At 46.5% G+C, this 13060-nt stretch overlaps 1 protein-coding gene across 1 annotated transcript; it reads right to left on the reverse strand.

The window, feature by feature from the left end:
* Positions 1-3925: 3925 nt before the first annotated feature.
* On the reverse strand, positions 3926-12990 carry PPIL6 (peptidylprolyl isomerase like 6). Its single transcript, XM_065632475.1, has 8 exons — positions 12904-12990; positions 11516-11611; positions 10895-11083; positions 9943-10005; positions 9660-9807; positions 8324-8380; positions 5167-5302; positions 3926-4037 (listed from the first exon to the last, which is right to left on the reverse strand). Exons 1-8 carry the CDS (start codon positions 12988-12990, stop codon positions 3926-3928), a joined length of 888 nt encoding a protein of 295 aa, XP_065488547.1.
* Positions 12991-13060: the final 70 nt, after the last annotated feature.

Below are 13060 nucleotides of genomic sequence, written 5' to 3' on the forward strand. Positions count from 1 at the left end.
AAGGCTGGCTGGCTGATGGAAGATGCCTTGGCCAGCCTGAGAGCTTTTCAAGAGAAGGAACCCCAGCAGGGGCTCCTCCTCTTTTTCTCAGGAGATGGTTTTAGGCTGAGGCGCTTGCATCTGGTTCCTGCCTGAGCCGCAACCCAGGAGTGTCACAGCCCTGCCCATGCCTGGCCTTGGGTCCCAATGACATGGCCTCCAGCTCTCGCTGTGCCCTGATGACCCAGATGAGTGCTTGTCTCCTCACCGCAGCTGAGCTACAGGCATGACTGAGCTCTGCTGAGCTGGCCACCCATTACTACTTCTTAGTATTCTAAATCTTACCAGAATTACAGTATCAAGAGTCTTTCTATTAAGGTTGTATTATAAAATAATTCCACTTAGACATTTGCTTCATGCGATAGCTGTACCACATCATTCTGATCCATTTGATATGCTGCATGGTTGATATTTTCAGTAAAGTTCTTTCAAACCCAGTCCTTTGGAGTACCTTTTTTCTCCCTGGAGTTGGTGGCAGGAACTCTTGTCTCTGACTTACAGCTGGGGGTCAATACAGGTTTAGTTAAGTCTATCCCAAGATATAAATGTATGAAGGATGACAGCAGAGAGCTCTGTAGCCATGATGGTCTAAAAAGGAAGGTGAGGGCGGTCTGTAGGAAGATGAAATATGTTGTCGAAGGCCCACCTGATACAATTAAAATGAACATACGCTTCAGAGATCCCAGAGGGCTTCCCCAGGTCAGTGTGGAATACCTACATAGCTGATGGGCCACCTAATAGTTTCTACTGACCTTAGCAACCCTCCTGGGTCACATTCAGAAACCCTCTGACCTCAGACTAGGTAAACTACATTTTGTAGTTAATGACTTCACACTCCAACTTGCATCTGATTGGTGCTTTAATTAGTAAGGGGTAATGACTGAAGCCTACTGTCCATTGTTTTATTAGAACACTGTCCTTGCGATTTTAACACATAGGTCTGTATGAAGAAAATAACTTTGTATGTAGTCTGAGGGCTTCTTTCATCACTTTTCATTTAGAGCAGTTTCTAAGAGTGTTTTGCTGGAGTAAGAAGCTCAGCATAAAGCTTTAATAAAGCAAAATTTGAAAGACACCAATTTTTCCTACAGCAGTGACACATTACATAAATAAAACACTGTGTAATCTGGTAAGATAAGGGTTTTCTCAGGATGCAGGCTGCCGCCATCTGCCCTTTGTAGAAGGGGGTTTTTTTATGTGGTTGCTGGGAAGGGACCTTCTCCAAAGCCAGCAGTTGGCAATGGAAGTCGTCACCTCCCTGTCTGCAGACAGCCCCTAAATTTCCCAGCCTTTTGGGCCTGCATGTCCTCTGGATGCTTGTGCATGCACTTCTTGGGTCTGGCTCTCTCGGAGGGGGCAAGGCATTCCTAGTGACTTGATCAGAGATGTAGGTTACAAAAGAAAATATGGCACAAAACATCATTTTGGATTGAGGTTAAGACAATTCTTCCTTTCCTGTTTCATTGTTCATCGCCTTGGGTTCCTTAAGTGTATCCACCTTGCAGGCACTGGGGAACCAGGGTTGAAAGACACACTCTTTCTTTTAGGTGACCTCCTTAATACTGGATGAAAGATTTTACCACATTTTTTCTGGCAGAGTGTCCTGTCGTGACCAATACAAATACAGTAATTGTGGCTTGCCTGAAGGATCATTATGCCTGAAATTCAAAATATTTCCTGGTTTTACTCTCCTCATTATAACATTTTCCATGTGGTATAACTTCAACCAGTTGTCCCCTGCCCAGTCACCCTGCGTGGCTTTCCTAGATCCCAAGCGTACAACACCCTGTGTGTTGTACATCCAGCCATCATACTTGTTACCAGGTCCGTGACTTTTGGCACAGGATCAGCTTCTGCTGCTTGACATGATCAGTCATTTGTCTGCCTTGAGAGATCCTGAACACTGCCCTTTGCCAGAGCATTTCTGTGCTCTGATGGCTGCTCAGATCAGGTTGTTTGGACATGAAGCACACGCTGTGCTCTGGCTTGGTCCCTCGTGGGGACACCGGGGACATCAGGGTGCAGCTATGCTACACAGCAGACCTGCTGAGGGCAACCAAGCCAATACCAAATAAAAAACCCAATTAATTGGTCGTCTAGCATTGTCCTCTATAACCTGCAGAATTAAAATTACTTTCCTGACTTTAAAAATTTGAATACAATTTAAAACACTTGCAAGAAACAAGAGCCACCAACCTCCATCCCAGCGCTGACTTTTGAAGCCATATCCTGCTATAGCAATAGTCTCTATTACTTATGAGAAGTAATTAGTCAGGAAATGTGTTATTTTATGAAGAAAATACAACACCATATTTTAATCTTTGGCACGGAACTGTGAAGTGAAAATAATTAGGCAGTTTAATTGCTTTGAAATGCTCTTAAGGAAGACTTAGTTCCTATATAGTAGCCCCTGTGTAGATTGCAGAATGCTTTAGAAAATAAAAGGAAAAAATGTGTTAAAGGCTCCTTGCCTAGCTACAGACATATACAGATATTTTAGATTAAAGAATCATTTTGGTTTGTGGCATAAGTAAAAAGAAACTCAAATCCCCTTGCTAAAATTAAGATGATCTCTGTACTGACTCAGAGCATGTGGAGATCACTCTAAATCTGTGCCCTCTCCAGGCATTCAGTTAAACTTCAATTAAATTCATTCACATTTAGCAAATAAACTTAAGATTGTTATTTTTAATGAAATCTGTGGGCTTTAGCTCGGACAAAATTAGGTCTCTCCTAATGCTTCTCTAATTCAGCCTTTCCCATCTTACACTGGTGCTGTTTTGTGGGGTTTAGCGGCTCATGCAGTGAGTCCAGGAGTAAAGGTCGCTTTGCAGTGCTGGAAATAGAGGCGAGAGAGCTGTATATGTGCCGATGGTGCCTGTGTAGCCCTGGCACAGCAGAGCTGGTTTAGCCTTGTGTCTGCATGCAAGCCTGACAAATGAGTGCTCTTACCTTTGAACTTCCAATGCACCTGGTCATGGGCTCTCTTTCCACACTGTATTTTGATTTTCCACACCTCTTCTTTCAATGCTTACCTGCCCTCCTCTGCTGAAGCCATCCATGCCCAAGCTCTGCACTGTACATCAGAGAGATCTTGCATGTAAGAAATCACTGATGCTAGCAATCGTGTATTATATATTTGTATCCACAAGTAACCTTAAAATTTCCTGTTTTGCAGTAACTTTATAAACAATATTTTTCTTTGTTTTAGTGGCGATAGTCACGTTTTTGTTACTTTAGACCATCTGCCAGAAACAATTGCTTAAAGCTTACACCTGTTCTACTATTTCCTCATGTTGGTCTGATGCAGCCCAACCCGATTTTCAGGGTGTTACTTTCATTTTACAATAGTCAGTGCCAGATCAAATGTATGGCATTCAGAGACACCGCAGTCCTGCGAACATTTCTATTTCTCCCTTCCTCTGAGATGTCTGAGCTACCATATGCAGTCTACATCTGGTAACTGAGCTATACAGGGCAAACCTGGCAGGGCAGTTGTGCTGTGGAGGTTGTGGCAGAGGCAGAATTTAGGCAGGAACAGTTAGCTTTATCCCTACGGGTGTGTATCCATCTGTCCACCCCTGCTGTAGCCATATGTGCATTTTATCGTATCTACTTGTCACTATATAATCGTATTAACACCATTTCCCATAAACTGTAGACTGGCACTGAGATATGTTCACAACTCTTTTTCTGTACCACTGTAAAAGTGCTTTTTAGCAACTTATGAACTTTTTTTTTTTTAAGCCAAAAGAACGTTTCCAAGCCATTTATGTGTGCAAGAAGTGCTTTTATTTTTGCCTTAAGTGGAAACCATCAGGATCAGTAAAAAGCTGAGTGGAAAATAGTCCTCTACTTTACAGCAGGCAGGAAAACCAGCTGGGGATCATGGCTCAAAAGTCCCACAGCCAATAATCTTGCAGGCTACTGTAGGCCTTTCGTTAAATGTAGGTACAGCTTCCAGTCTCTGGAGGACCTCCGTGCCCTCGATCAGTTGCCTACAGCGGGGAGAAAGTGCAGAGATGATCCATTCCATCCAGAGCCACCTCTGCAGCCTCCAGCTTATATGGGGCCGTAACAAACCTGGCACTGGTTTCGTACCAACAGGCTGCATCTGCTCTACTCTTTGAAGAGTTGTTCTTCGCAATGGAGTGACAAAAGTTCTTGTTGAAGTAGCCGCTAGTTAGCATTTTAGGAGAGATGATAATACTATGGCTTTATGCAGCTACACTTACTTAAAGAAATAAGCATTTACCATGCACCCTGGCCCCAAGTGGCCATTACTTTTGAGGAGAAAGGCATCAAGAGACGCTGTCAGAGGTGACAGCTATTAGAAGTGACTCCCTGAGAAATATTTTGTTTCTTTCATTCACAACGCCAATTTGAATCCTGAAAACAGTCCAACACTTTGCAGTCTTTATGATTTTTAGCTTGTCCTGCTCCCACGCTGCGGGAGCACGAGCTGTGTCTCCTGAAAAGCTTCGTACCATATCCCATCCCACCCCACCCCATCCCATCCACCACGGTGGTACCAGGTGGGGAAGACATTGCAGGTGGCTCTTGCCCAAGCGGGGATGTCAGAATGACTGAGCCAGTGCAGGGCTGTAAAGTGCCCGGCTGTGCTCGTCGTGTGCTGTGGCTGCTTTTCGCTCCCTCAGGATTAAACTTCCACTCAGACTGAAGAGGGCCCGGCTATAAGATCATGTGTCCTGCACCTTTCAGATTACAAGGAGACAGTGTCAAGGCAGAAACTTGAGGTGAATGCTGCTGGTTATAAATATATCCAGCCAGGAATCGCTTTTGGGTTGTTCTCTGTAGGTTAGACGGTTACACTTTTCGCTTCCTTTAAAAGTGCTTTCTCCACGATGTTGTTACATGAAAACTGCTCTGTGAATTTCTTTCTTGATGGTAATACATACATACTTTGCTCTCTTACATCAAGCAAACTGCTCAGAGCAATAATCTTCCTTATTGCATTCCTGAAAATCCAAAAATCTTTACAGGGCCAGCCCTATATATTGACCTACTGAGAACAAACTCTCAGCACACATTCTGTAAGATACTTTCAGCTCGTGAGGGCAGAGAAAAGCCTGGAGGCTTTGCTCAATGCCCCCCATGTGTACCTACCCAAAAGCCACATATTTTTTGTCCAGGTAGGGTGCTGGCTGGAGGGTGATGTAGAACTGTGAGCCATTGCTGTGACGGCCCTTGTTGGCCATCCCGAGGACTCCTCTTCCCTTGTGACGGACAGAGAAGCTTTCATCTAGGGAAAGAGTTCAGGGATGAAAGGCTGCAGTTGTCTTGCTCCCTGTGCTGCTGTTCACTGTGCAGTTCCCTTTTGGCAGCTCCTGCAAGCTCCCCTTTCCTTCTTCCCCCTCTGCCCTTCTCCTTTTCCCCAAAGGTCTCAAGTCTCATGCAAGCCAATTCTGGTTTGAGCCAATGTCCTCCATAGAAATAGCTTCCCAGTACTGCCTAGGGCTTAAGCCACTAAGCAAGCTGATGAAAAATAGCCATGGAAAAGCACTCTGGTTATTTCTGAATGTCAGAGCCACAGCAGTGACGCCTCCAGCTCCCTGTTGTTGATCTGTAATGCCTCTCTCTGGAGCTCAGGGCCCTTAACGTGACATTTCCCCACAGCTGCTTGGGATTACTCCCGCTGTAGGGATGAGGAAGGCGGGAGGCAGAGCGGATGCTCCAAGCACAACCTCTGCTCTGCCTCCCTCCTGCCGCTGCCTGCGGTGAAGAGGACAAGATCCCCCATGAGGGAACAGGGCTGTGCGGGCAGGACGTGCCTGGCTGGGGTGGGGTGCCCAGGCAGCTCAAGAGGGCGAGCAGGACATGTCTTTAGCCAGATAAAATGACAGAACTGAATAAATGGAGGACAGATATTTGGTTAAGGAGGCCGGGTTTCTCCCAGAGCAGAAGCTTTGTTCGGCAGCGGGGTGAGGAGAGGAGGCAGGTGATGGGAGTGAGAGCCACAAGGAGGTGAAGGGGATCCTCTGTGCCAGCTGACTGGTGAGGGAGGGATGCCTGGGGAAGGACAGGCATTAGTTCCCTGAGGGACTCAAGAGGGATGCCTGGGGAAGGACGGGCATTAGGCATGCTTGAGTTTGGGGGATGATGTCAAGGACCTGATTCCTTCTCTGTGGAGAGGAGCCTAGTGATGAGGTGGGGAGCAGGGAGTCCGCTGATCCTGACCTCTTCCATCACCCGTCTCTGACCTGATCACACTGAGCAGTCAAGAGCCCCATCAAGCTCTCAACAAGCCTGAAGGAAGCTGCAGAAATATTTAGATTTTAGCGTCCTCTGATTTTCTTTTTTTAAACTCTTTCTACTCTGTTTGAGTGCCCTTCTCAGAAACTGATTCATAAAAATGGTAATTAAATTTTAACTGAACAGTTACTCCCTTGCGGTTTGCAAACTGACTTCAGCAGACTAATTTTGGAGTAGGATGCTTTGTCCTATGACATGATGCTCCAGTCTGAGTGATTCTCTGTAGTTGCCTCAGTCCTTTCAGCTCATTACAGTAAAATGCGGTTGCATCCCATTAATTTCAGCAAGCGTTGCAGTGCCCGGATGTGTGCCAAGCGCAGAGTCTCCCAGAATGTTACTGTCTGACAGAGGCATCTTTCACCCTTTTCAGATATCAAAGATATTTGTCCTCTGCCTTCAGTGTGAAATAGTTTTGCGGGAAGTACTGGGTAAGCAATCTAAGCCTTAAAATAGAAAGGCGTACCCAAGGGAACACCTTTCTCAAGCAACTTTTAGTTAAAAAGAGGGAGGGGAAGAATTAGCAATCCTTTCCTTTAATACATCAGCATGTGGAGTATGTGCAAATGGATAATAAAACTCTTCCAGGGACACTTTCAAGTTTAACAGATTCCAAATTAAATTGACCTTAAAATTACTTAAGCGATTTTTGACACATTGTCACCTTCCCATATGACACGGCTGCTCCTTTCCCGAGTAGCCCAGGGAAAGCACAAGCTTTGCCTGGAGGAGAAGGATGGAATTGGGATCAAAACAAGAGATGTGCACTAGCACAAATCTATTGGGTAGCATTGCTGGAAAAGAGGATTGCGAAACTGTTAAATCCTCGGGGAAGTCTGCCTTGCAGACAATTTAACAGCCAGCCCTTGTTTTTCCTAATACCAGCTTATGTTCTTTCTGAGATGTGAGTGTCCTGAGAGTCCATGCTTGCTGCTATTTCAGGAGCTCCAGCATAAAAAAAAGAGTTTTGCCCCTTCCTGCCCACTCTGGGCAGCCCCTAGCATTTGATGCCTTAAATCCCGCGGGTTGGTCTTCGGTGTTGCACCGGGGCCGCGTGGAGGGAGCCAGCGACACCCTCCATCCTGGCGCCTGGAGGGGAGAGCGGCTTCTCCTGGCCAGCAGGATCTTTGGCGTCTTGGGAAATAAAGTTTTCAGCTGCACTTGGCATTTCTGATCTCACTGTTGGCTGCTGCCCAGCCTGCTCAAATGTCACATCGTTTGCGCCATTGGCAGTGGGAAAGCTTTAATAGAAGGCAGCATAAATCAGTTTCAAAAGTGCTTTAACTATCATAAAACATCTTTATGGGCAGCATTTCAGCTAAGCAGAAGATCCCAAGTATCTGTCAGTTATATGGGTTGTTCTTCTCAAGTACTGCAAGTTATAATGTTCTCTTTTCTTTACGTTTTATTACTTTATACCAGTATGGGGGAACATTTTTTGTTAAACTTAGCTCGTGTTTGTCATTTCTCGCCATCCATGGTTTTATGTGAGATTGAGAAGTAACTCCACTTACATCAGCAGAGTCACGTAGCTGCTGGCAGTGGTGCCTTTGGTGTCCCCAAGCCTGAAAAGCTGCCTGAGGTTCAGGAAATCCAGAGTTAAAGCCAACTTACTTCCATTACTTTAAATGCATTTAAACAAGTGGTGACTGGAGATTTGTAGCTAATCCACTTCTGCATTTCTAGGGTCCTATTCACAAGGTATTTGCAGTTTGAAGTAGGCAGCGGGCGACCCATCAGCTCTCATTTAGGTGGGGAGAAGGGGCCGGTGGAGCTGAGCTTCGGGCAGGGGACATCAGAGCAGGGGGACAAGGTTACAGATCAAAAAGTGACCTTGCTAAAGCAGTCTGCTCAAGCTAATGCAAGCAGATGATAATTCTGACTGAAAAGCAAACACTTCTGTTTTAGGGAGATGAAAGGCAATTCCCAGGTTATTCTGTGAATAAGATCAGATCAACAACTTGATTTTTGCAGAAATTGGCATTTGCACAGTAAGATAGCCGAGGAAACATACCTTCAAAGGTGGGACCATAAATTGACTCTCCTTCATCTCCCCTTCCAGTTATGATGTCTGCAGGGTAGATAAAAGTAATCATCAGAGACCAGGTTTATCACAGGTGTTATTGGGGATTGTCAGTGAGCAGCTCGGCCAAGGTCAGAGACGTAGGTTGCGCATCAGCCTGGGGGAACAACTGCACCCATCTTCCTGTTTTACTGCCGAAATTTTGTCAGACCTTTGGGAAGAGCTCTGCTTCTGTCCCAAGAGACGGCTGCTTTGTGGAGAACTATTGCGCACAGTGCATTTAACTGCTGCACCTCTGAGAAGGTCCAGCATCTGCTGCTGGGAGAGGTCCTGTGGTGGCAGTGGCCAGCCGAGGACAGGGCACCCTGGAGAAGGACGCCTGTTGGAGGGAGTAGCGTTAGAAGAAGGAAGGATGAAAATGCAGCTGTGATATTATGGTGAGTTAAGACCACTAACTTGTCTAATAAGAGTGATAATGGTAAGAGTGAAGTTCCCATCGAACCAGATTTCTGATGAATAAGGCACTAAAGAAACCTGATGCATCTATTTTTTACTTTTCTTTTAAAGAATTCTGATTTTGTTACTTTAGACATTGTCTTATGCCAGTCAGGTTATGGTTATTCCTCTACACTAGCAAGCTTGTCATTGTAGGCTTCTTTTACGGACTACATAGATATCTGCATAGTGATTCATGAAAAGTAGGAGGTGTATCTCCAAAGTTACACATACCTGAAATGGATTTAAGCACTCACATTTGGAGCAAGGCAAACACACGTAAGAAATACAGGTAGGTACGATGGATGATAAATAGACCAAAAGGGAGTGATGAAGGAGATGCCTTCTGGTACACCTCACTAATCTTGAGTTCCCTGGGGATGTCATTGGGCAAGCTGTGTGACCCATCGTTCCTGGTGGTTTTTGCTTGGTGCCACACGCCGCGCGCAGCACCAGTGTTCAGACAACTCAGCAGCACATTGGAAGGGCTCTCACACTTGGCTAAACACCTCCGTGAGTTAATCTCTCTATAAAACAAGTAATATGTTTTCCTATGGATATTTTTAGTTTTTGCATATTTCCAATTAATTTCCTAAATTCTTTTGATAAAGGTCTTGGATAATCAAAAGAATAAATTGTCCAAACTTTCCCCATGTTTAGAAAATGACATGGCTAAAAGAAAAAATGTTTTATGTTTTTATATATATATAAATGAAGATCTTAGCTTTGTCCTGGAGTTCAGTTATGTCTCCATGGATGAAGACTGCTATTCTTGCAGATCCCCCTGCCTTGTGCTGTAACTCGGTTTTACTCAGGACCCCTGAAGACGCACCTCCTCCTTGGATCCACCCGTTTTTCACTACGCGATGAAAAAGGGAGTTTTTGTAGGTGAGCTCTCGGCCATCACGGAGAGACTTTGCTCCTCCAGTGCACAGGGCACGGAAATTCTCACAGGTCCTGGGACATGCGTCTGAAAAGAGCTGCAAAAGCAAGAAGAGGAAAATACGTGTGAAATTCCTAGCTGGTCAGATTTCTGTCCCCCCTCCTTGGGCAGGTGAAACCATGGTGCTAGGTGGACTTGTTCCTTGTTTTTGCTTTTTTTCTCTGTAACATACCTCCAAAAGCAGCCTCCCAACAGGCTGTTCCTCAATGGCTATCTCCAGGTACACAAACACGTGCTGTTTAAAGCAGAAAAACAAATGCAGTGAGGGAAAGGCCAGGTCTCTGCTGCACTCGCTTCCTAACGCCAGCCAGGGTCCAGCCGCCCGGCACGAATGGTCTCAGGAAATGTCTGCAGGATCGGCACTGCAGAACAGCATTCCTACTGTTTTGTTTAAATACGCAAAAATGTGATGTTTAACTTCACTCGGCAGAAATCATCCTAACAGTGTGTTAAAGCGAATTACTGGGCAGAGCTGCTTCATCTTGCATTTATTTACATGCCTATTGCAGCTTGGACAGTACAGGCAGGAATAAAAGAATCTCCAGGAATACTGGCCACCTCACCAAAAGGGACATTTCTCACTCTTTCCAGTCAGCCTCAAATCTGCACACCATCGATGCTGTACCTTCTATGTTACTCACTTTAGTATGATATTTTTTTTTCTCTGCTCTCAATACTGACTCAGAGCCAGCCACATCACACCTCGTGACACCACAACATTTCAGGGGGTCTTGGCTGGGAAAGCAGAGGTTTGGCAGTTGGGCTTTTGGTACCCAAGAATAAGGCTACGCAAGAATTTTGGTACCCAAGGGCTGGGCGGTCTGGGATTTTTGAGCAGCGCGGTTGCAGCATGGGCAGCAATGCACTTTCATCTGTTCAGCCCTGAAGCGGTTAACAGATGTTGAGCATCTGGGCTGGTGTTTGCCCCTTCCTGGCTGCCAAGAGGCACAGAAGTTCTGCTGTTCTCGGCAGAGGATGCTCCCCTTCAGCCTCTCCAGCCCCAGAAAACCAAAAAACCGCCACCACCATGCTCACTCTTTCCTCCTTATATCTGCCCTTTCATCTGACAACCTCTCCAGCTGCTTACAGACCCTGTACTCTTCTCGTAAAAAAGTGCTACTTGCCTGGGTGTTTTTCAGGTATTTGCTGTAGAAATCCTCAGCAATCGCTTGGTAAAGTGCCTCGGGCTTAAAGTCACGATAGTCCCACTCATGGCAAGACCACTTGAGCAGCTCCTTCTCATCCCCCAGCAGCTGCCCATCGATGAAGCACATCACCGAGGAGGCATACGCCCACACCTCGCCTCTCAGTTCCTGCATTTCAGAGGGAAAACGCAGTCTCCAGGGATGATTTACACGTTTAGTGAAGAAACAATCAGCAATAATTCACCGCAGGTAAGGTGGTCGGTGACGTTTTTATGCTTTTTCTACTTCTAAAACTACAAAATCTGTCAACTGGAAGGGATTGGGCAGGAGGTTTGGGGGAACTGTGCTGACATTGCATGCAGTTACATGCCCTAAAGGTCTGGATCCTGCTGCTATGGGACATTATAGCGGCAAGAGTTGCCTGGGTGTCACTTTGGGGCCAGTTCAGACTGAATGGACCCCCCATGGGTCTCTGAGGGCATTAGAAAACCGGGGTGGAAGAGCTCACTTCTGAAACCTGTGGATGGCACTGAGCTGGGAGAGGCTGCAGCCCTGGGGAGAGGACTCGTGTCCAAAGCAACCTGAGGAAACAAGAGTTACCTTCTTTTTCTCCTGTAAATATTCGTGCCATGCAAATTCTACTAAAGGCTGTATTACAGGATCTGCAAACTTGCTTGGAAACTTCAGCTTCAGAGCCTAGATTTTCAAGGTAAGGAAAAAAAATTGCTTACAAGCAGTTTAACACCCTCTCCCAGCTTGTATTTCTCTCATGAACTGCAACCTAAGCCACGTTCCAATCCAGTTATTGCTCTGCATCCCTCATGCCTTTGATGTAATTCCTGACACTTACAGAAGTACACACAAATCATTCTAAGTCCCTCTTTGCGCATCTAGTGGGTGTCTTGTTTTTAAATGAAGGGCTGCTTCACGAATGTTATTAAATTGTACTCATGCTCCCTCCCTATCCTGCTCCCCTTGATGTGAGCAGTGAGACATTGAAAGATGTTGCTGGGCATCATCAACTGCGATTTCGTATGCAGAGAGTCACAGTCCTATACTGTCCCAGGAGACTGGGCCCAAGGCTTTGGGGCAAGCGCGCAGCTCGGTGAAGGCTGCAAGGTGAACGTTTCCAGTCGCCGTTGCTTGTAGCAGTGCATCAGGAGCACATCGCTATTTAGGTATGGGACATCCCTGTCGACGCATTTAGCCTCATCTCCATCTGGGCTGTGGCACACACGTGCCACAAGCTGAGGCTTAAAGCCAGCCCAGCTGGCCTTAAAAAGAATGAAGCGAAGAAGTGATGTTCTATTCAGCTCCCAGTCACTGTTGCTATTGTTGGGACAGTGGCTGGAAAGAAAAAAAAAAGGAAAAAAGCCAGGAGGCACACACCTCCTGCAGCTATTGGCTTGGCTTGTCCTTAGGGCCGCTGATAGATGGCAGAGCTTCGTCAGCTGTAAATAATGCTGGAGAACAAGCCTGGCAGGTAAACTCTTATAGGCGGGGAGGGCATAAAGGTCAGCACTGTGCACCCCGCAGCTGGCTGTGTGCTGTGTCATGCTGTGCATCCACTGCACGGCTGAGCTGCTCGTAAAAAGTCTGCAAAACCCCGTGAGGTTTGCAGCTTTTTGCTCTCTTATCTGAATCAACAGAGCTGCGTGAAGGAACTTGCCATAGGCTGCCAAGTCGGACAGCACTGCAATATCCATGACATCTTACACAGCGTTGCACAGTTGTAAAATCTTTTGGAGGTGTAGGAACAAGGAGGGGAAGATGCTGCAAGAGACACCTCCCACCCCGGGCAGCACCGAGCCAGGAGCCCATAAAGCCTGTGCCTGTCAGGGCCAAAGAAGAGCAGAAACCTGAAAATTTGGAATATTTTCTTCCTGAAAGCAGCTGCCAGGCAAGGCGTTCCTCTGCTTATTTACTTCCAGCCTGCACTGCTCCCCGCTGCTCCCAACCCGGCACTGGGGCCGAAGCCCTGGGGTTACCTCTGCCGCGCACTTGGCCACGTGGAAAGCTGTGTCCTGGAGCAGCCCCACCACTGTCACTGCCACCGTCACCCCCTGCGGGCCCATGGCTCCCCGGCCACCACGAGTCTGAGTCCGTCAACAGAGCCCGGCTCCCTGGCAACGCTGGACACCAACA

Source organism: Caloenas nicobarica, chromosome 3 (assembly GCF_036013445.1).
Source record: "Caloenas nicobarica isolate bCalNic1 chromosome 3, bCalNic1.hap1, whole genome shotgun sequence".
Taxonomy (NCBI): Eukaryota; Metazoa; Chordata; class Aves; order Columbiformes; family Columbidae; genus Caloenas; species Caloenas nicobarica.